General features: G+C 43.4%; 1 protein-coding gene across 7 annotated transcripts in view; it reads right to left on the bottom strand.

Annotated features, from left to right (window-relative positions):
* SPATA13 (spermatogenesis associated 13) overlaps positions 1 to 23,126 on the bottom strand; it is a 186,840-nt gene that overhangs the window by 17,436 nt on the left and 146,278 nt on the right. For 5 of the 7 annotated variants that reach the window (XM_074569072.1, XM_074569080.1, XM_074569090.1 and 2 more), the window contains 2 exons: positions 12,736 to 13,098; positions 9,014 to 9,158 (listed from right to left, as the gene is read on the bottom strand). In XM_074569072.1, the coding sequence (XP_074425173.1) occupies positions 9,014 to 9,158; positions 12,736 to 13,098 (508 nt within the window). Of the gene's footprint in view, positions 1 to 1,545; positions 1,821 to 9,013; positions 9,159 to 12,735; positions 13,099 to 23,126 lie in introns of those variants that run through there. The other 2 variants (XM_074569109.1, XM_074569129.1) reach the window with 2 other exon arrangements.

Genomic DNA, 23,126 nt, shown 5'->3' with positions numbered 1-23,126 from the left:
GATGGGACCAGGTAATACTGAGCGACCCACGTCCACACTGCTCAGTGCCAGACCCCTTCGGAGTAAGTTTGCCTTTGAAAGCCAGCTGTGATGTTCAAACGGATCAGGGCATGAGCTAGTAATCATGAAGCGTTCATGACCAGTGGCCCAGTGCTTGAGTGCATTAATTTATCCCTAAAGATTTATTCCTATGGCAGGCCCAAGCTGTGAATAACTACAGAGTCTGAAGATAATACAGCGCTCAAAAATCCGACAAAATATAAAAAATAAAATTCAGAATGTGCTGCTAGAACTGATCTCCTTTCATAATGGTTACTGTGTCCCAGATAAATTGCCCCGCAGCCTGCAGAGCATCTCTCTCACTCCTGAGTGCCTGGGAAGGGACCTTTTTAAGCGGAGTTATTGAACCTGCCAATTCCACCAGGCAGCAGGGCCCTGCCCCTGCCCCTTCCCTGCCCTGCGTCGAGCCTGGGCACCGCCTGCCTGCTGAGCTCTGGGCTCCGGCTGGGTGAGAGCCACAAAGAGATGACTCCTGGCTTTACTCCGCACACCTACGCAACTGACGGGCACGCCGCTGCCTATCTGTCATTCACCATGTAGGGAGAAACACTTCAACCCCCTCCTTATGGGCGCTCACACCACCACTAGCATCTTTGGTCATTTGGGTATTAATTTGCAAGAGAGATCAAAGCTGATTACTGCACAGATGCACTGAAAAGCTAGGAAGATTTTTCTTTCCTTTAAAAGTAGAAAAATATTGCATAGTCTTGATGTAACAGAACATGGCTATTCAACCGTCCTCTTCTACTCCCCAGCATTTTGAATATACACTCGCATTAATGGTATAATCTGCCTAACCAGGGAGGATGCAGAATCCCTATTTAAAAAAACAAGATTTTTTTTTCCCCACAGACTCATAAACCTGAGTACTGATAAAATTCTAAAACACATCGTGTGAAACTTACTGAAACTGCTTTATTAAAAAAAAACCCTGCAAATAAATAATTCATTAAATCAATTCTCGTTTTATAAAGCAATACCAAAAAATATTAATCCCAGTGATCCTTTATACGTCTCTACTGTACTATCAGTACTGCCTGTCGGTTTGCTCCAGTAACAACGCCACAACAAAATAACCTAATTCATTTGGCTCGAGATGAAAAATGACTGCAATTTTGGGACCGATAACTGTTCATTATTCTGTACCAAATCAACAAGCTTACATTGTCTTGATAGTTACTCAAACAAAAATCAGTCGCTTGCATTCTGCACCTATTCTTCTGCTGTTTACAGACAGAAATATCAGAGGTTGGAGGGGGGGGAAGTCTTTTGCTCCAACGGGATGCAAAAACTTAAAAGACAGCCTGGGAGTGATTCCAATCTCCTAGCAGCTTTGTCACCCGTGTAAGGCTTGCAGGCTCCCGTGGATGACACAATATAAGCGTGATCAGAATCGGGCTCCCTGACAGCCACAGCCTACCCGTTCAATCTAAAAACACTGTAAAAAATAGCGAGAAAGAGAGAGCATATTCTACTCACACGTACCCATCTGAAGGCTCTCCAGACTCCAAAACCGTGCCATTCCCCCCCTGGCTACCATGCTGCCGTCAAGCTCGACCCCAGGGCAAGGGCTGGACCTCTAACAGGTGATGCTCGGTCCCAAAGGGCTGGCGGAGGATCACAAAAGGCTCTGAGCTACCCACAGCGCGGAGAAACAGCCTGTTGGCTGCTTTCGGCTTGCCGGCTGTGCCTCCGAGGCCGAGCCCGGCTGGGAACTGCCAGCGGCGCGCTCAGCTCCCGGCTCGCTGACATCATGGGGTGCCCTTAGGGAGGAAGTTCCAGAAAAGAAACAAAAACCGGGCTGCCTGGCCCCGGCCGCGCGGTGCCCACAGCCGCCTGCGCCGGCCAGACCGCTCCCAGGGTGCCTGAGCGCCTCAGCGCAGCAAGCCAAGGAGTACATTTGTTTTTCATTAAAGCAGCTTAATGCAATTTCAATCTATATTCAAATGACTGCAATTCAAAGGGATAGACTACTTGGACGGGAGCTGGGAGTTCCTTGTATTACAACGCTGTTCGGAGTATCGGTCTAGCTTTGGAATATTATACCGGTTAAAATTCCAGTAGAAGGTATTTTTTGCGTGGCTATTAAAACTTCTCTTGTTTCACAGGCAAATGCTGTTCATTATGCAGGGCACAGGCAGCTGAAGCGTTAAGGCTGCGGCAGGCTGCTCCCAGGAAAAGAGGGGAGGGCAGAGACATTTTCTCAAACTGCAAACTTGATTCAGCTGCTCCAGAAAACAGGGAACGAGGCAGGAAAGCACCCGAACAGCCCAACTTTCACCGGGAATGACCCAGCCAGAGCACAGCCTCATTCATTCACCGTGGGCCAGCGTTCACCACCCTTACATCCGCGTTGTTGTACAGTGAAGCCGGATCGGTTCACGCACTGGAAGCAAAGGCAGGAGCTGCTCCCATCAGCAGAGCGCAAACCCTGCTGCATCCTGCACTTGTACACAGCCCTGCATTTACGGTTGAGAAAGCTCCATCATCTTTACGGCTCGTTCTTTACCCACAGACTGCGTTGCTCTGAGCAGCAACGTTGCAAACTGAGCTTGTCCTTTAACTGGGGGCTGCGGCATCTCCGGGGACATGTTCACAAACCCCTGGAGGCATTTCTGCAGGCAGACCGCTCAACACCCACTGAAATCACATGGTTTCCTCCAGCGCTGCCTCAGCCGGAGAAGGAAAGGCCAAACATCGCCCTGCAATACTAATGCCATCTTCCTACAAGAACCCAGGCTGGGCAGCACTGCACGGGAGGCTGACAGGAATTCTCTTCTGAATCCCCAAACTTCCCTATTATTTCTTACTGCAGGGACCCTTGTTGGATAGCACAGTAAAAACAAGCCACTACATATTATAAGATGTTCATACACAGCCCCACACATTTTTCTCGGCACAAATCATTAAAAAAAAAAAAACCAACGCAGCAAACAGATATGGCACTGAAGTGCTGATGATCGTGGGACCTGCAAGTGAAGGCTTCACGCTTTCAATCAGCCAGAGCACAAGCTCTGCCATGTCAAACCCCTACCCACAGGGGGGAAACAGCTGAACTGCCAAAGGAAAACGGGATCAAACCCCACACAGCTCTTCTAGAAGATACATTAAAAACGATCTCTGAAAAACAGTCATTTGGTTTGATTCTTGCAGAACGGAACAGACTGTGTGCTTTTGCCCGATGACTAATCCAGTGCCACCATGGGATGCTGCTGGGGCCGGGGGGGGGCGGAATCTGTTCTCCCTCCTCTGCACGGGCACATCTTAGCAACTGTGCAGCCACAAACTGAACCACAAATTGAAGTACTCCTCTGGGGTGACCCGGTGGCGGGTTCGTTTCCTGGCGGGATCAGCCAGGGACAGGCGGAGACGCGGGCTGTCCTCTCTAGCGGCACTCCAAATGCACGCCGCACTGGCTCACCCACTGTACAGGGCACTCCGGAAAGGCTGTGGGTAGCACATACTAAAATACTAAAATTAAAAGCTAGTTCATCCGCCCCGAGAAAATCCAGTTCTAGATACCCCTCTGGCATCACAGGACCCTCCACCCTGGGGCAGACCAAAGGTCCCCCCCACCTCCTGCCCTGACAGCAGCCGGTAGCAGATGCCCTGGGAGGAACATAAAAATCAATGAGACATGTAATGGCGTTTTTCTGATGTACTTTCCTAAATTCCAGGTATCTGCAGATCAGTAAGATCCCTCCTGGGGCAGAAGTGATATCTTTGTGTCTAATGAACTGCATTTTTCAAACCACTTTCTGAATTTTTGTAAACTTTGGGGATGTGAAAAATCATGTGCAGCAATTAGTTTCATCATGTAATTTTATAGTGTGTGAAAATTATCTTTTATTTTTAACTTCCTATCTGATTATTTCACTTGGTGCCCTTTAGTTCTTACTTTATTGGAAACAATAACTATTATCTCCATTTTTCCTCTGCCAGTCAGACTTTTATTCCCCTATTGTCCTTTTTTCCAAGTTGCAGGGCCCTACCCGCGTTAATCATTCCTCACACAGGCACTGAGTGGGTTTTTCTGTCCTTTTGCCCTTCTCTTTATCGTCCCCTGTAAAGAAAATGCCTTTTGAGGTAGAGAGGCATGGGGAGATGGCCCCCACACGCCACACCAGTGGCACAATCAGGCTTTCTGTTTTGTTCTCTATTCCCTTCCTACAAACTCCTGCCCTTTTATTTACTGTTTTGACTGTTACTATGCACTGAACTGACACTTTCATAATCTGTCAGGATTGCAAGATCTCTTCCTGAATGGCAATTACCAGCTTTAAATCCATTCTGCTGCGAGCGTACCAGGCTCGTGTGCCTCCATGTGCACCGCCTCGCCTTTATCAACACCGAATCCACCAGCGCAGCGCGGTGTGTCTCGGTATTGTGAAATCCTTATGCAACTCTCTTCAAGGGGCTTGTGCTTTTACTGCCATGAATAATTTAGCACACAAGCAAGAATTATAATTTCACTCTATGCCTCCCTCCCCACGTTATTTGTGAAGCCCCTGAACACCTGACTCCACTCGTGAACTTTCTGCTTAAGAAAACCAACCACTTTCCTCCTCTCCATTACTTAGTGCTTACTCACTTATTAAAGCATGGAAGGATCCTCCCTATTATCCCAGGCTTATGTCTATTAAGAGACTTTTGTAAGAGATCTTGTCAGAGGCCTTTTGGAGATCCAAGTAGCTATACCTACTGAATCCCCTTGGATCCTCAGTGGGTTTTTCAGAAAACCTAATCCATTTCTAGGGCACAGCTTTCCTCTAGGGCACATGGGCCCTTCTTCATCCTAAGGGTCCACCAGTCTGTTGATGTTACTCTCTCTTATAGTTCCCAAGTCCTAAATACATTCTTTATATATTCTACATGCTATGATGTGAAACTCACTGATCTACTGCTCACTGGATCCCTCCTGATACTTCTTTATAAACGGTTATCTCTTGCTGCCCTCTTCCTTGTACTGAGGCAATTTTGGGGGAACGAATTCCACGCTGAGGCAGTAGCTCAGCAATTTCGCTCTTAAACCCCTTTAGAAGTCTTGGTTCTGGCAATTTGTTACTATTCATTTAGTTGCTTTACAAGTATTGCTGACATTTTGAGACAGATCCTTATCCAATTTGAGCTAAGGTTTTATTTCTCACTTACTTCCAAGGCCTGCAAACTGTCTAGTAGTCTAGCAGGTTCTCACATTTTTTAAAATTACATAGTTTTTATATCTTTAGTAAATTAATTCTACATTCCTGTAGCTTTACATCAAAATTGCTAGAGGTTTGGGGTTTTTTTTCTATTTGGATACAATTCAACAACCTGAAGGATGCCTTTTTTTTCTTTTGATAGGTTCTTTTTCCCTGTGTTTAATGGCAGAACCCTTTTCTTCTGCTTCCAAATTCTGTTTTGACAGGTGACAGGAATTTGCTCTCAGCATCTAAGATGCTGTCCTTGAACACACTCTCTGCTGCCTACAAGAATTCAACACCCTCTTCTGCTTCTTTGAATTCCTTTGTTACATAAATAACTTCTCACTTATATTTACTTTCCCTCTTTTAAATTAAAACACATACTGTATTGGATTTTTTTACTCTTCTCACCCCTGCAAGGATATTGGTCAGGGTGCATTATGGACACAGAGGGCAAGATTCATTATCTGTCTGTATTCTGTCAATGAACAGCGCCCTAAATTATCTGTTTCTTCCAGTCAAGGTCACCTAGCTTAGTTTAGTAGTCCATAGAGTCAGATGAGACGCATCCCACCCTTACAGCTCTTATGTGTGATCCTGCACACACCTCAGGAATGGTTCAAGGATTGTTTCCTTTCCTGTAGGTCTCCTGATTAGCTGCATCGAGGAGTTATTTATGGTGCACCTGAAAACATAGCACTGTGCCCCATTCCAACACTTAACCCACATGGCAGCCATTTAAGTCTCCTTTTATGACTGTGCTTGCTGCCCTTGAAACTTCTCTGGTTTCCTTGGTTTGACAATTTACTATCACCGTCCTGGTGATCTCAGGTGGTTCCTGATTTAATCCTGTCACTATACTTTCTCCCATTTAGGCATGGCATTCCAGTCCACGGGTCCTGTGACACTTAATGATACAGTCAATTTCTCTATCTGATTTGGGTCTTCTATTTTTCTTTAACACATTAGAGACTTTTTCACTGGTACAATCTTTTCTGTTATTCCTACACAGCTTGCACAGTGGTGATATGCTGATTATCTCCACTGGTTATCTTCCTTCAACCAAGTTTCTGACATATGTCATCTAGCTTCTTTAAAAATATGTTTATTTCTCCATCTTTTTAAACTTCCACTATTACTGGCAGGGTTGCCTGTTTTTCTAAATCCTCTTTAAACAACATTTGTCCAACAGTTTCTGACTATTTCTTGCTTGAGTTTTGTCAGCTTCTGCCCCATCCTTCCTCTGAGAATGCAGCGATCATTGACATCGCCTGTAAAGGACGTGCTGTCCTGTACTCTGTAGTATTTCACCTCGCCAGCTTTCCCCTAATTCTTTGTTTAGAAACTACCCCATAATCTCTTGGTTTACAAGTCAGCAGCGTGCTTTTGTTTTGGTTTAGAAAGCAAAGGATCTTTTTTATTTCAAACGCTCCTCGGTTCATAAATAATCTAAATCTCCCTCTTTTTAATACAACTTTCTGCGTGAAGGTGCCTGGAGGTAAAAAGGCCTCTCTGGCTGACACCGAGCGTGGTATTGGCAGCACTTGGGGCAATTTTACCACTGGGCTCCTGCTCTTTTTAGCTTCTACCTGACAGCTTCAATTTTGCCTCCAGTGCTTGCCTCCCGTCGCCTCTTGTTATAAAAGTAGACAGGCAATGTATTAGGCTTTAGCAAGTAAAAACTAAAATAAGATAGCACTGGTTTTCAGTGCTTGGGTTTAGAATTTCTCTCTGTAATAAAGGGCTTTTGTGCTATCAAATTTCACTGTACATGAGCAAACAAAAAACTCTCACATGTTCAAAGACAAGGAAATGCCTTGTGAATTTAAGAGAAAAAGGAAAGAGATCAGAATGTGTGACACTAGTCACTTTATTGTTTTCTGCTGGAGCTACTTAAGAGATCTTTGCAACTGCTCTCAAACTGCAAAGTCCGTGATATTCCCCCACTTGCCTTCGGGGCTTTCATTTCAGAAGCTTTTCCTGCTTAACTGCTATGTTTATTGTAATGAGTCATAAAAGTCACATCTAGCATAATCAATATTGCTTTGGCTTCATTGTCTTGAAAAGTGGCAGAAACCTTGCTTTGTGTATTTGTCATCCTGTCGCTTATGCTTAGGAGACCAGTTATTTGAAATCTAAACACCTGGGAAGACACTACTCTCAGGCAGTTGTCTAGGTAACTATTATTGTTATGGGGGTTGGACTAGATGATCTCCAGAGGTCCCTTCCGACCCCTACCGTTCTGTGATTCTGTGATTTCATCTGGTTTCCAAACATGAAATGGAAAGGATAACTAAAAATAGAAATGGAATCCCTACTCCGTGATGTGTAAAGAGCCTCTTTTTTTGAAACTAACTCAGGGCAAACCTATTATTCTGTGAGTAGCTGTTCTAGAATCAGGGACCATGTAATACCATGTAATCTCAGCAAGGGTTGCAGTATTAGATGTTGAATTTACCTCCATGTCTAATCTGGATCATTCAGTATATTGAGATACGTACAGCAAGGACACACTCCAGACGTGGGTTTTAAAGTAGTTGCCAATATTTTACTACAACATAAATTAAAAAGAGAATACTAATATAGCATATATAATGTATGTCATTGCTACAGTTAGAAATTCTCAACTCTTTTCCTTGGAGAGCACCTTCTGAAGAAAACTGTCATGCTCTACTGAAGACTGGAAAACGCAGTTTTAAAATGTTCTTATAAAAATTAATTTGTAATTGAGGGATTTTTGAGCAGAATTTGGATATCATTGCAGCTAAAACTTAGCTTTGAACCATAAAAGCCAAGTACTGAGTAGTAAACACATGTATAATTTCAACAAAGAAACATTGAAAATGCTATTTGTTAACTTTCCTTCTTCAGTCATGGCAAGCCCTGATCCAGACACCTTCACTTACTCTCTCACAGAGAGGCACAGTGAAGGTTCCCTGCAGTGTTTTGTTCACTATTAACAGTGAAGAATATGAAGTGAAAATTTTGCTTTTATGTCCGACCCTTGCCAGTGAAACACGAATAATTGTTTAGATTATGCTCACGGTGGGCTGAAAGAACACAAATGGTATAAAACCAGGTTCTTCTGGTCCCACTTGACAAGAAATGTTCCACTAACGCTAGGTAGGACTTTCTATTAACTCATTATAGCACTGCATGCTAATAGTAAAAAATTACAGAAAAAATACACGAGGCGTATCAGAGAGTCTGATAAAGGGTACCACTTCCAAAAAGGCAATATTTTCCACGGATCTGTCCATGATGTCCCAGAGCCCTGGTTGGGCTACACTCACCACTATGTAGGCGACTGCAACTGCATACAGTTCTCTGAAACAAGCTGCTTAATTATTTAAGGCTTGCCTAGCTAGGTAGTTAAGCTGAATGCACGGCAAACAGAAAATAAAAATACATGTGTGGTATGGCTATGGTTGGGTATGAACTCAAAAGCACATCAGACCTTACTTCCTTCATATTCTATTATTATCTTCAGGCAAGTATGTGAATAGAGAGTGGAAAATGCAGGAGTGCAAGTGGTACAGAAGAATAGACCATAGCAATGTGAAAGAGTAGATGTCAAAAACAAGCTTTACGTGTAAGCAGCAGGAAAAGCTATTAACAAGAAAGTCGTCAAACAAAGCAACTGAGCTGGGTACTACTTTGTCACTGAGTTGGTTTGCACCCTTTTGTGTTCCACATTACAACCTACTTCCTGACCAAGCTGGGGTATGAAGTCAAGATCTAGAAAGTTAAAAAAGATTTGCCCATCTTACCATTAGATGTTCTCATCTGCCGCCTTCGTCCAACCCGGTCCAGGCCGATGGGGGTACTTTGTGAAAAGGTGAGCGGCCGGAACCTGGCCGAAACGGCTTTGTAAGGGGGGACCTGGTGCGCTGGGACGGGTGGCCGCGTTGCAGGCTACAGAGAAAACAGGAAAATCCAGTATTAGTAAAGCTACCAGCAAGTCCAACTGAGCAAAACTCAGGTATGAAGTAAGGTTTCTTCAGATAGTCCAGCTAATTGCAGGGGCAGTACAATCCCCTACTTTGAAGTGACATTGCTTAAACACTGCATACCATATCCACCAGCATCACAGAAAATGTTTTATTACATTACAGTTCTCTGTTACATTAAAAACTCCTTAGCCTTCATTGTGACCAGACATGCTCTATGATTTTCATCTTGAGTGCCCAAATGCTCTGGGATCTAACTGCTTTGAGACCAGCCTGCGCAATGCCGGCTGGCGTTGTAAACACACATCTGAGGGGAAACCCCAAGCGAAAGAATGACCAGAAATGCTAAAGCTGGAAGTTGTATTCATTTCCTGGGAAACTTGCTTTCTTCAAGTAAATGTATTGCTTATAAAATAAAATAAAGTAAGGACAGATTGAGAGAGTTGGGGTTGTTCAGTCTGGAGAAAAGAAGGCTCCGAGGAGACCTTAGAGTGGCCTACCAGTATCTTAAGGGGGCCTACAAGAAAGCTGGTGAGGGACTTTCTAGGATGTCGGGTAACGGTAGGACTAGAGGGAATGGATTAAAACTAGAGATGGGTCGATTCAGACTGGACGTTAGGAGGAAGTTCTTCACCATGAGGGTGGTGAGGCACTGGAACAGGTTGCCCAGAGAGGTGGTGGAAGCCCCATCCCTGGAAGTTTTTAAGGCCAGGCTGGATGGGGCTCTGAGCAACCTGATCTAGTGGGAGATGTCCCTGCCCATGGCAGGGGGGTTGGAACTGGATGACCTTTAAGGTCCCTTCCAACCCTAACAATTCTATGATTCTATGATTCTAAAGGTATTTTACAAGACTAAAATGATTATCTAAATGATCCGCTGCTCTGAAGTTCCCAGGAGTCTCATTAAAAAGAGATAATATTAAGTTTACTCATAACTTTATCTAGAAGCCATTTTCTTCCATTAAATCATTCATTTGCCTAATTGTGATTAGAGAACCTACCCCTGTTTTATTTGCAAACTGAATCCAATTTTATGTTGTCCCTTTTCATGCTGTAGGTTGGGCTGGCCACTAAACGAACGACAGATGCTCCACATTAGCCAGGCTGAATGACCTTGCATAAACATTTAATATTAAATAGCCTGACCTTGGCATATGAACTTCAGAAAAACTCATCTTTACATCTTATCTTTCAGTTGTTACTGTCCATGGGCCCTTCTATCAAGTAATCTGAAAGATCAGGGTTGTGTTTTTTTATGCTCTCTTGACACTCTATTATGAAACCAATGGTTTAGAATTGTTTGAAAATGTTTTCTCACACCTAAGCTGTCAGACCAAAACAAAACTCAACAAAGAAGGAATTAGCATTACACTTTTCAAATATTCCTGTGGGTTTTCAAAGCTTTTAAGAAAAAAAAATCATCAAGGTGAAGATCAGTCTTTGAAAGCCCCACAAAAATTACTTCTAGCACATGTATTCATGCTTCATTAGTTCTTTTTTACATTCCAGCTACAAATTTACTTTTGAATATGACTGCCAAAAACCCCTGTGTGTATTGAATACGATTTAACTAACCTCACCTTTAAACCTCATTTCTTCACTAGTTTAGCAACAAATCAGGATCCCACTGAGTAACAACACAAAGTGTAAGTCCGATATATTGCATCGAACAGGTAAAAGAAGTGATGTCAACTACTATATGCAAACAGCATATAGCAACACACCTATTTATTTTTGGGCAATTAAAATTTTCTTGTAAGGCTTCAGGCCAGATCCTTCCCCGGACAGGCAAGGATGTGTCTCAGCGGCAGGCCCAGGAAGGCCATCATTTGGGTTAAAAATGTGTCCCTATGGGGAACGGTTTCGGTCTTGGCCACAGTGATCTAGCAGTGTCCTCGTTTAACCCCGGCCAGCCCTGGCAGCAGCATCGGAGCATGGAAAGAGTCAACTCAAATTGCTGCCTTGATTCATGTTCCTTCATTAATTAACTGAAGCCAGCAAGGTTTCAAGACAGATCAATTTGTTTTCAGCAGTAAATGAAGGGCCTGGAGAGCGTTCAACCACTTCCATGGTACGGCAAGGATAATTTGTGTTGCTGATACTCAGTATTGCTTGAAATCTGTCTATTAGGGTAAGATGGCCTACAATTCATGACAATAACTTTCCTCTTTTTTTCCTCCAAGCTAAGTAATGATAAGATTTATTTTAAAATATCCCAATTATATCGGTTTTGAAATTACAGCCTTTGCCTGGGTAAAACATTCATTGGCTTCAACTGGAGTTTTGCTGGTACAGACTTCAGGATGCATTTTTTCAACAGGGAACTATAAAAAAAAAAACCATGCAGTATACAGTAACAGTGTTCATGTTAAAAATTGCTTTTCACAGGAGACTGAAAATCCTGCCATTGTTTCAGCATTTGATTTCAGTCGGGGAAGTACCGTACCCATGAATGATACTGCATTGAACTTCCCAGCAGGAGAACGAGTGGCATGAGAAAGATTAAGAGGATACAAATTCCATTAATAACGACTAGAAGTTCATTTTTTTAGGATGTAAATACTATTCCTTTCTTTCTGTTGCTTTATCAACTTGACAATTGCTTTAAGTAGGAGTCCTCCAGCTTTTCTGGAGAGTGGAAAACACCTGATCAGTGCAGGGTTACAAAAGCCCATGAGCTTGAAGCTCTGCAACCAGCTACAAGATGGGGCCACCATTACCACCAGAACAGTAAGATCCTCCACACATCATACCCGCTCAGGACTACCTCCAGGAAAAAAGGAGCTATTTTTATCTTTCAGAAGTTTTTTGTCTCTCAGTCTCTTACCTAAGCCAACACAGATGGCAAATAAGCATATAGGTACTGCTCAAGTAGTAACTCAACCACTCGCTGTTTTCTTACAGGCTTCCTGCGTTCCATCAGGTCAATATAGTAGTGCATAAACAGGGTGGGTTTTTTTCATATTCACAGTTTTCTCAGATTTTTTTTTTTTATTTTATTAACTCCTTAATTTATTACCAAGTTTCTAAAGCTACTTCCTTATTAGTTATAAGTATCATTGCTATGCAAATACCAAGATTTTGAACACCACAGCTAATGCCACAGGTTTTGAACAGGCCTGCTTTCATAGAATTTGAAATGATCAATAAATAATGTGTTACTATTATATTGTTTGTACTCCTCTGTTCCTGAGGCCTTACGCCCTGTAAGGTGACTAAACACACAGCTGTATTACATACAAATCAGCTCATATACACCAATATGAGACATAACAACCATTCTAAGAAAGAAATAAGGGTTATGTACAATACGGAAAATATTATCCCAAAGTCAGGACCAGTTTTATTCCATGCTGGTTTGTTTTGTAACAACAAGACAAAGTAATTAGTGACCAGGAAAGCAGAATTGTAAGTACACGATGTCAGCTTGACAAAAGGGAAGGAAGAGAAGGAAGCATCCATTCTATTTTCTAGGCTGAAGATAGAGACAAGGAAGTGAAAGGGTCTTGTGCAGTTTGCAGAGAGCACATCTCTTATCTTACTTGTGTCAGCAGACCTTCTATCTCTTCTGCCGGACCGTTTCCATAGAAATTGACCCCACCTATTACGGAGATGGGTCTTCTTTTTCGTCCTCTGTGGTAGCCTACTGTATTGCTTTGGATCACAGACCCGACGGAAGCCAGTCCTGGCTGATTTTCTCCATCCGTGCAGTCTGTCTTCTGAGACTCCACCACAACTGCATCTTCTGGTATAGAGAAACTTCTGATGGACATTTGGCCATAGTCTGAAAGAGGTCTGGGACGAGATCTTTTTCCAGAGCCCCATCTCCTGGGTGCAACCTTTTGTGTGTCTGTCTTTTCTTCATCCTGGGATGGGGACCTCTTCCAGTGGTCATCAGAAACAACCTTTTTAAATGTGAACAAGTCAAATAAGCCACAGAATTTTCTGACACTTAATCATTTGCGAGTTTTTCAATGGCAGATCAATTTAACAATGCTAAAAAGAAAGCGTTATCATAATAAATACAATAAATGCCACTGACAATTCAGGAAGAGAGTAACTTTGCAAAGGAAAGACATCATGATGCTCGTACTGAGTAAGGTTAACACCCAACCGTCAGCATCTCTTACACAAACATGACTAATAACACTAAAAACTCACCTATTATCTCAGCAGTACAGACAGATCCTATCATAAACACTGAATTCACTAAATAACGTCTTGGAAAGGCACTCACAGGACTTGTTCCTGGGCACAAGTAGGATGTTACATGTAACACCAGCAAAAATTATTCAATCAGCACGCTAGCTGGGTTTCTGCACTTTTTGGACAAAGGGCAATGGTTTTAAACTGAAAGAGTTTAGATTGGACATAAGGAAGACATTTTTTACGATAAGGGTGGTGAGGCACTGGAACAGGTTGCCCAGGGAAGTTGTGGATTCCCCATCATTGGAAGTGTTCACACTCAGGTTGGATGGGGCTTTGAGTCACCTGCTTTGGTGAAAGATGTCCCTGCCCATGGTAGGGGGGCTGGACTAGATGATCTTCAAAGGTCCCTTCCAACCCAAATCATTCTATGTTATGGAGGCAATGAATGGAGGCTTTACCTCCATTCAGTGATGAAAATGAGCAGTAAGGCTGCAGTTTGACTGCTTGCCCATCGCAGGTAACTGTGAGCCGATACCAAACCGGGCAGTCGCACCCCCTCCTACCACTCACTCCCACACTCTCACTTGGGTCAGATCTAGAGATTACGCAGCCACGTGCGAATTGGGTGAGTGAGCTCATCCAGTCTGGAAGGCAGAAGCTAATTTTCTACACACTCATGGAGGTTTATATTCATACCGAGTAGGACCAGAGATAGGTTATAACATAAATACAGGAAAACTGACGGGTTTAGAGAGGAAACTTGGAAAATGAGCATGTTATTCCCATTTAACAGCACATCTGGCTCACAAAGGTTAATGCCTACAGGTATCATAATTGCACTGGTAGGCAAGTTTGGAAATAAAATAAAGTCAACTGAAGTACTTGTTAGAGGGAACATTTTTCAGGATTTCAATGCATTTGGAGTAATACTGCTGTAATCTTTTTCTAGCAAAACCCCTACAGTTTTTGAGAAAAAATACTGCACATCATAAAATTTGCATGCACTTTCCCCCAAAATTTCCAAATCCTCAGCATTTCCTTGGCTTTTCCTGGCTCCTCTATAAAGAATAAAAAAGAAGCAGAGAGAAGAAGATGGGTGTTTCTGGGCTTGGTGGCAGTTTGCATGAACGCCTGATGGAGTGAATGGCAAACTCCACAGCACTGCCAAGCAAATGAACCCTGCCCCAAGTTCTTATACAAATTATGAACTAATTCTGACTTTTTTTTTCTAAAAAAATCAGCCTACATCTTCATTAGGATATCTTTAGACTATCTAAGTGTATTTCTGACGATGTTCAATGCTAATAAGTATTCCAAAAAAGAAAGGCATCATTTTGTCTGTCTCTGGCTACATTTTGTTCATCTGTTTCAGACCAGATGAAGGCATTTCAGGTATTGCATATTCAAAGCAAACATGCAGCCCAGAATCAGCCTTTTACAATGATGCCTGTGAAAAAGGACTTATCTTCTGCCACCTTCTTCTCCAGCTGCTGGTTTCAACCAGGGCAGTGCAACTCTGACACAGTGGCCAGATTCTGCTTTTTGTTTGAAAGACAACTCAAGACAAATTTCACTGTACAAAAAGCGTATTATCTAGTAGGCAGAGTTATTAAACAGTCAGCATTTTAACGTAATTACTGCAATTAAGGTATGAAAAATGATCAATGTCATACAGTACTCTACATTCAATTATTTCACTTACAGCATGAAATTTATTCTAAACAGAGCACTTGCTTAAATTCTGATTTCTATGGCATCACACCTGTAACTCAAGCATGCTCCAACTTCTCTGCAGATTTTAGCTGAGGACCAGTTTTAAAAGTAAAAGTGATTCAGTAGAAAGTGACTCCCTGGCTGGTGCAGTGACACAGCTTCATCAGAAGCTGTCCCTTAAACCAGCCCCTCCGAGGTCAGAGCAACAAAATCACAGGTCGAATAAGGTTCTTACCTCAGAATCAGACACAGGTAAAGGGTCTCCACAAATGCAGTGACTGAGAAAGGAGCTCATGAGAGTCATTTTACGTTTTTGTTTTGCAAAGTCTTGTCCGTAAGAACTACAAGCGAGAGGAAACTCTCCGCCTAACCAGTCAGGCGAAGTTCATCCCATGATCCTGTACTTTTAGGCTGAGGGAAGGACACGTCACACGTCATGTCCTAATCTGCTTTCTATACCCTTATCTTGAGCAATAACATTTGCAAAGAGAGGACTGCTCTCGTTCTGCAGCACTCCGCCTACAGTACTGATCCAAATGACAGTGAGACTAATCTCTGCTGTGCAATAAACAATGCTAAAGGACGTGTATTTTTAGGCTGAGATCTATAAATTGCAATAAAGAATACTAATAAAACAGAAAACTTAAGCCTCTCACAGCAAAAATCAGAGGAAACCAGACTCACAACCTCACTTTAAGAGACCTACTCAAGCAGGACCTATCAAGTGACTGCTTACTAGCAGGAGTAAAATATCCAGCACCCAACTCACAGGCTCCAGTATTGCAGCCACTTAAGCTTAAATCTGATTCTTGACATCAATGAAAAAATTCTGAGGAAACAGTTTTGTTCCACCTGTCACCGGCTTTATACTGGTGCAGCACCACTGACCTCAAATAACTTTCTCTTGATTAATCCCTTATAAGTGAAACCAGGTTTATATTCTACAATTATTATTGGTAACACCTATAGACATTCGGAATAAATTCTTTCATGTGAGGGTGGTGAGACCCTGGAACAGGTTGCCCAGGGAAGCTGTGGATGCCCCATCCCTGGAAGTGTTCAAGGCCAGGCTGGATGGGGCTTTGAGCAGCCTGGTCTAGTGGGAGGTGTCCCTGCCCAGGGCAGGGGCTTGGAACTAGATGATCTTCAAGGTCCCTTCCAACTCTAAGCCTTCTATGAATAGAGATATACATGGCACTTCATATAGGATGAAAATCAAAAACTCATGCATTATAAATGTTGGTCAAAAATTTCAAGGAATTTCAAGATTTCTGAGAAGTAAAGGTCTAAGCTGAATCCACACTGGATTTTCTGAAATTCACACCTGCTAGTCTGGTAACAGCACAGGATCACCAATGCTAGCAATCAACATTATGCATCTTATCTTTTAGGCTGTATCCTATGCTAGGTTTCTTCTGAGACTGCAAACGCTACATATTTATACTGATGCAAATGAATTCATTTTACTCGGACAGCTAAATTCCTACAACAGCGTATTAGTTAAATTATTGTATTTTCAATCATTTTCCTTTTTGTTGACAGCAGTATATCTACAAATACGACCATTTAAAATGAATATTTACTGTGATCCAGGCTACACTTTTATTTGGTATTGTTCCCATGTAATATGTCACTCTTCAGGGGGAATTCAGGTCCAGATCCCCACGCCTAAATTTTGATGTCTGCAATGGAGGTGTCCATGTGGACACCTCCATTGGAGGTACCAGTGGAGGTAGATGTTAAAGCTGTCATCATAGCCTCTAGAGATCTGGGGTGAGATTCTGCTGCCTACACATAGGCAGCCAGAGCCGTTTCAAATGTCCTAAGGGATCTAAAATATCTCCACATACCATGCATCATGCAAGTATGACAGAAGACGTACGGGAGGCATGGGCCATCCAGAAGCACCCCCTGGAGACAAGGGGGAACCAGTCAGGGCACCTCCAGCAGCGCTGGGTGCCTACGTTCAGGCAATTGAGTTGTGCCCCCAAACAAGACTGTCAACCAAGCCTACAGAGCACTACGGGCAGGAATCAGGTGCAAGAGCTGATCTCGGGTAGATGTAGATGGCACTACAGCCATGTTCCCCAACATTGTAGGGAAGCCTGGTTGGTTCCTATCTCCCCCCACCAGCGAGGTGCAGCTTCCCCACAAGGTGCTTTCCAGCTGTGCGCAGCTGTCTTGAACACCTGCCTCTCATTGCACTTGACAGCGATTTTTAGGTAACTCAGCTCAGTTCTAGGTGCCACTTTCAGGTGTGCTGCTTGGGTTTGCCTCCCATGGACCCCTGACCAGGCTATGGAGGGAGCTTTCCCAGGCGGCTCCCAGGCAGACAGCTGCCTGAGCCCAGACAGACCAAATCTCTCCTTCGCCTGGCCCCAGACTGATTTCCCAATCCAGGCACAGCAGCTTCAAGGACTTGATCATGACCTCGTTCAACTCGACCTGGCACTGGTACAACCCTGTTGCATTTAATGGCGCATGACTGCTGCTGGCATTCCCTGTTACTCATTAATACCAATGTAAGCTAACTTCAGCATCAGGTGAAATCTTAGCCTTTATAGCCGGAGGAGAGCCAGGTTCTGCAAATATTACTCAGACTACAAGTGTATATTTTGATAAATTCCGCACCCAAAATTGCCTTCAGAGGGAGCGCTGCCCAAGGAGCACGAGATCTGATCTGTACCGTACTGATAAAGTGTTGCTTCTATGGATGCAACTTTTATCAGTGAAATGGCAAAAAACTGCCAGCACCTTTTGCTGGCACAGTTGAATAACCACGAATAACCCTTCATCCTATACCTGACCACACTCTCCATTGCAGAAAAAGCCCAAATTATAAATCAGACCCAGCCCAGCCCGCTACTGGTCAGCTTGCTGCTGTTAGTAGGCTTGTGAGGGCTGACATACTGTTGCCATAGTGCTGCCAGAGGAAAAACAATCCCCGGGTGTTTTTTTTGTTAATGCGTTTATGCCAATAAACTCCCTGGTGAAGGTAAAATCACCGCTCTATGAACGTGTTGATCCCTGTGTACATTGCTGAGGGTCCCTGCCCACTAATCTGCATTTCTACCCATACCGTTACTTATTTGGGTTTCTTAAATTTTATTTTTGTGTTCTAAACGTACTGATACAATTAATGCTTCATAATATAGAGATATATAAGGGGACACGTACATCTCCCAAAAGTTTTTTCTTGCCCTGGAAATCTGCTGGGAAGTCACAGGTAGGTGCCTCCTGGACAAGGACGCCCAGCCGTGCTGATCTCCAGGGAAGAGCATCCTCCCCGCTCCCCTTTGCCAAAGCAGCGGCTGTACCACAGGGCCACACAGACAGGCTGCTGCTGCTGCCCAGGAACCCCCGGGGAGCTGATGCTCAAGGGTATTTCATAACCGTTTTTCATTAAAGAAAGCCCCCTTCTGCCTTTTTTTTTTTTTTTTTTTTTTTAATTAGCTCCACAATAAGTTGCATTGCTTCTTGTTTGGGTATCTCTGTATTTTTGAGCTGCCCAGCAGAAATGCAACTTCGCTAACTACAGCTGCCTTTCTTCTCTAATCCAGAGAAAGGAAGAAATACAAGAAATACATATTCATTTCCGAATGCCATTTATAAAAAGATGCGATGAATGAAACAGATAATTCTGGCTGAGAATAAATTACAAAAAATACCTGAGTAGGTTGAGAAGTATCAGAACACGATTACTATAGATTTTCAGTGAAAACATGTGATAGATAATCACTCATGTTCTTTGTAAATGACAAGGCTTAAAAGCAAAAACTGGAGTATTTATAGTGAAAAATCACATCATTTGTGCTGTTTCATGTAGATATTTCTGTGTTTTGATCACGAGTACGCATTTCTGCGTGTGTTCATGAGTCTATATAAAAATGTACAAACTTCTTATACTAGCAATGTCAGCTATATGCCAGTATTATAATTGGTTACTATTAATTAGCTGATATTTCTGTATAACACATTAACTGCCAAATGTTAGGGACTTAGTAGTAACATTAGAATTGACTTTTTAACTCATGTAAGCTAGCAAAACTATAAAGGACCAAGTGATCACGACCCAGTGGTCATAAATTATTTTATCACCTTCACTTAACAGAGTAAAAGTCCGGACAACGTGTCTCCACCCAGGTACATGATAAAAGGCAACCTTTGCACTTTTCCTGCTGCTAAATGGCAGTGGGGGAGCATTAGATGAAGTTTATTTATCATCACTACAAACTGAGGCCAAAAGCTTGGTTTATGTTTCATGGACGTGATCAATATTTTTATTTGCAAACCGTTGTGACAGACACAGAGATTATGAGACTCCAGATAGAATACAGTCTTCCAGAGAAAATATATTTATTGCTTTCTTTCCACATTTTATAAAAAGATCCTGAAGTGCTATGAGAGCCCGGTGATTCCCTGTTGATCCAACAGGATGACAATTTCCGACAGTGATACCGGCACAGCAATAGTTACCATGGAAATTTTTGCTTTTACTGTAGAAGAAAGCACCCATTCAGAATGTCCGTGTTTTCATCTTCTATCATAAACTAACCAGAATTATTAAACCAGTCCAATTCACTTACAGGAAGAAAATTTTCATCTATTCCTTTCCAATTAAATGCAAAGTGCACTATATCCTTTTTCTTTACACGCCTGTGCCTCCTCTGCCACCAGCATCTTTTCTTTTTAATTAGCCTTTGAGAAGACCCCCAAAGAAATGCATTGATTATCTGCCCCTAGAATACACAGTGCTATTCGACTTGTGGTCTGCAAGGCAGGAGAACACGATCTGTGAAACAGCTGCAAAAAAACCTGTTTAAGGCCTTTACACCTATACAAACAAGCACAGCAGAAGAAATCAAATACGACCATATTAAAAACTTCACCTAAGTTTTAGCTGCTTGGAAGTTATAAACATTACACCAAGATAATCTGCCTTTTCTTCCCTCTTCCTCCCCAAAACTGAGTGGACCCACAATTTAAAAATTTGAGTAACACCGCTTCAAAGGGGGACCCCCTAAAGGAACACCACTGCACTACACTAGTATGAGCTCCTAGAATGGATGCAAGGAAAAACTATACCTTGTCATACAGTAAAATTACATCACTGTGCCTTGTAATGTGGTAAAATCAATCCCCATTAGCAACATAACGCTACTGTGGTAAAACACTCATTTTTTTGGAAGTTTGAGAAATTGGAAAAATATTATAGAGTTCTACTCTTCGGGTTTGTTGACACCAAAGCAATTGTCATATTTTAACTAACAAATACACCTATAAAACTGCATTATATAGGCTACAGAGATATAACCACAAACAAAATTTGGCCATGTTATTTCTAAGGCATTTTTAATGCAGGTTTGCTTCATTTAACCTGATCCTTGAAAGCCTGCTTATCGTAATCAACAAGCATAATGCTTTCCCTCTCAGCAACATGCCTCACCAAGATTAGCGAGTTCACCTTCGCAATATCCACATTTCACAGATAAGGAGCAGACACAAAGCAGTTAAGTCGTGTAAGTCACAGAGGAAGCACAGGGCTGAACTGGAAATGACAAGCGGATCTCCTGACTCTCAAATCTGTTCTTCAGCCTCAAGGATTTCCTTCGTCCTCTCCTCTAGCTCATTTCCAAAACCAAATCAGCTAACATTTCCGACTGGCATAGGAGAGTTTGCAGGGAAATGTATTTGTTTTGCAGAAATAATCTCATTAGTCATATAAAAATGCAAGCGTGCCAAAAACAGAAAACTGTTTCCACTAGTTTTCCAGGGACTGACACTTGGGGAGAGCTGGGTGATGCTCTAACGCTGTCCCTTCCTTAGTTCAGCACCTGAACTGGAATAGCAAGCATGTCGTGTATAGTAAAGGAGTATTCACATCCTCTGCCTCTTCTTAGAAGATGTACAGGCATTAATAATCCCTAAATAAATCCATAAGTAATTCTGAAATTGACTCAGAACACCCCAGATCACGTAACAGGTCTAAAAAAAAAAATCCGTTTTCCTTTTATTTGGCAAAACAAGCAACTTTTTCCAGGCTGTCTTTGTAACATCCGTTGGCGAGCCTCAAAAGCCAGACGACAACTACAGGTCGAAAGTGGAACTTTATGCTAACAAAGCAAACCATAAAAAGCCATAGGCCTTTGCATCTCTTCAGTGTCTCTCCAGGCGGAGATCCTCCAGTTCCTCCCTCTCTCCACCCTTCCAGAGCAAAGCCTCATCATCCCTGCCCAAGCCCAAACCCAGCCACCAGCAGGTCCCAGCAGCAGTCACAAACTCAGCTTGCGTGGGGTGGAGCTGCCTTGGGCAACTCTTCGTCTGCAAACTATTACTTCCTAGAGTGTTGGAGTAAGGGTGAGGCTGCTGTGGTTGAGCTTGAAGCAGGAAGAGTCGAGGCTGCTGTGCTCGGTCTCCTCCAGCGCCTGGCCGGTCCCCCAGCCTGCCACAGCATCCCCCTCAGCATCCCCGTACCACGAGCACCTCAGCAGCCTCCGGATGTCAGAAGGGGAAACGCAGAGGAAACTCCTGCAGCTGCCTCTGCTCAATTTGGACATTGCAATCTCCCAGTGTCGAGATGGATTTTCAGTGCTGACAACTCAACACCATGCTTGATGTAAAAACTGAATTAGATGGCCAGAAGCGCCGTTCCACTCTTTGGGGTACTGTTACTCCTGATCCCAGGGTGAGCAGCATCTGGGTGTTACTGAGGTGTCAGAAGAGCTACAGCAGAGTCAAACATTGATTCTGCCCCTCTACTCTGCTCTCGTGAGACCCCACCTGGAGTACTGTGTCCAGCTCTGGAGCCCTCAGCACAAGAGGGACATGGACCTGTTGAAGCAAGTCCAGAGGAGGGCCACGAAGTTGATCAAAGGGCTGGAGCACCTCTCCTATGAAGACAGGCTGAGAGAGCTGGGGTTGTTCAGTCTGGAAAAGAGAAGGCTCCAGGGAGACCTTATAGTCCCTTCCAGTACCTGCAGGGGGCCTACAAGAAAGCTGGGGAGGGGCTGTTTGCAAGGGCATGTAGCGATAGGACGAGGGGCAGTGGTTTTAAACTAGAGCAGGGTAGGTTTAGATTAGACGTTAGGAAGAAGTCCTTTACAATGAGGGTGGTGAGACACTGGCACAGGTTGCCCAGAGAGGTGGTGGAGGCCCCATCCCTGGAGACATCCAAGGCCAGGCTTGATGAGGCTCTGAGCAACCTGATCTAGTTAAAGATGTCCCTGCTTACTGCAGGGGGGTTGGACAAGATGACCTTTAAAGGTCCCTTCCAACCCAACACATTCTATGATCAGGCACCCTGGAAGGGCAGAGGAGCACAAATGCAGTGAGGAAAGGGAGCAGCTTGCCCCAGGATAAATACAGTGGAGTCCATCTGAGCTCTCCCTTTCAGCATCCACAGACCCTTTTGTAGGGATGACAGTAACTCCTGTATTACTCTAAGGTTTTCAGGAATGGCCGATTTTATTCAGCACTGCAGAAACTCAGTCTAAAATTTAACCTGATCCAGAATTCAGATTACTGTCACCACTGCCTTATTTTCCTTCTTCCTAGTAGAGGATACGGCAACAACTGATTACAGGCTGTACTGAATGGCAGACAGCTCTGCTGCAGCGAGCTGGAAGAGTTCTGCTGCGACGGGAAGATATTTGTGTCCCTGGAGGGCTCCCTTCTGCATCATTTCAGTGATCGGTTCTGCAGTTTGGGTCTGTAGCAATGCGCAGTGGTTTCTGGTTTAGCTTTGGGCTCCTGGAAGTCGCTCTTTGAGCGACTGTGGAGACATTGTGTGAATGTGTCCTGACTTGTGCAGAGCAGCTCAGAGAGTTTAGTGTAAATCCCATGTCACTCGGTCTAACTGAAACCTCAGTTTGCGGTCAGAGATGCTGTTGAGAGCCTGTGACAGTGCTCTGCTGCTCTGTCCCCACGCCCTGTAGCCAGCAAGACCAGAGCGCCACTGGAGTGGTAAGCCCTCACTCCAGACTACAAGCCCCATAGGAGTAAACCCAGTTCAAGATGTAGCCCCCTTATTTACTTCACCTAATCATCCTTCACAGTTTAACACATTTTCAGT

This window comes from Larus michahellis, chromosome 1 (assembly GCF_964199755.1).
Source record: "Larus michahellis chromosome 1, bLarMic1.1, whole genome shotgun sequence".
Taxonomy (NCBI): Eukaryota; Metazoa; Chordata; class Aves; order Charadriiformes; family Laridae; genus Larus; species Larus michahellis.
This window is presented reverse-complemented; position numbering and strand designations above follow the sequence as displayed.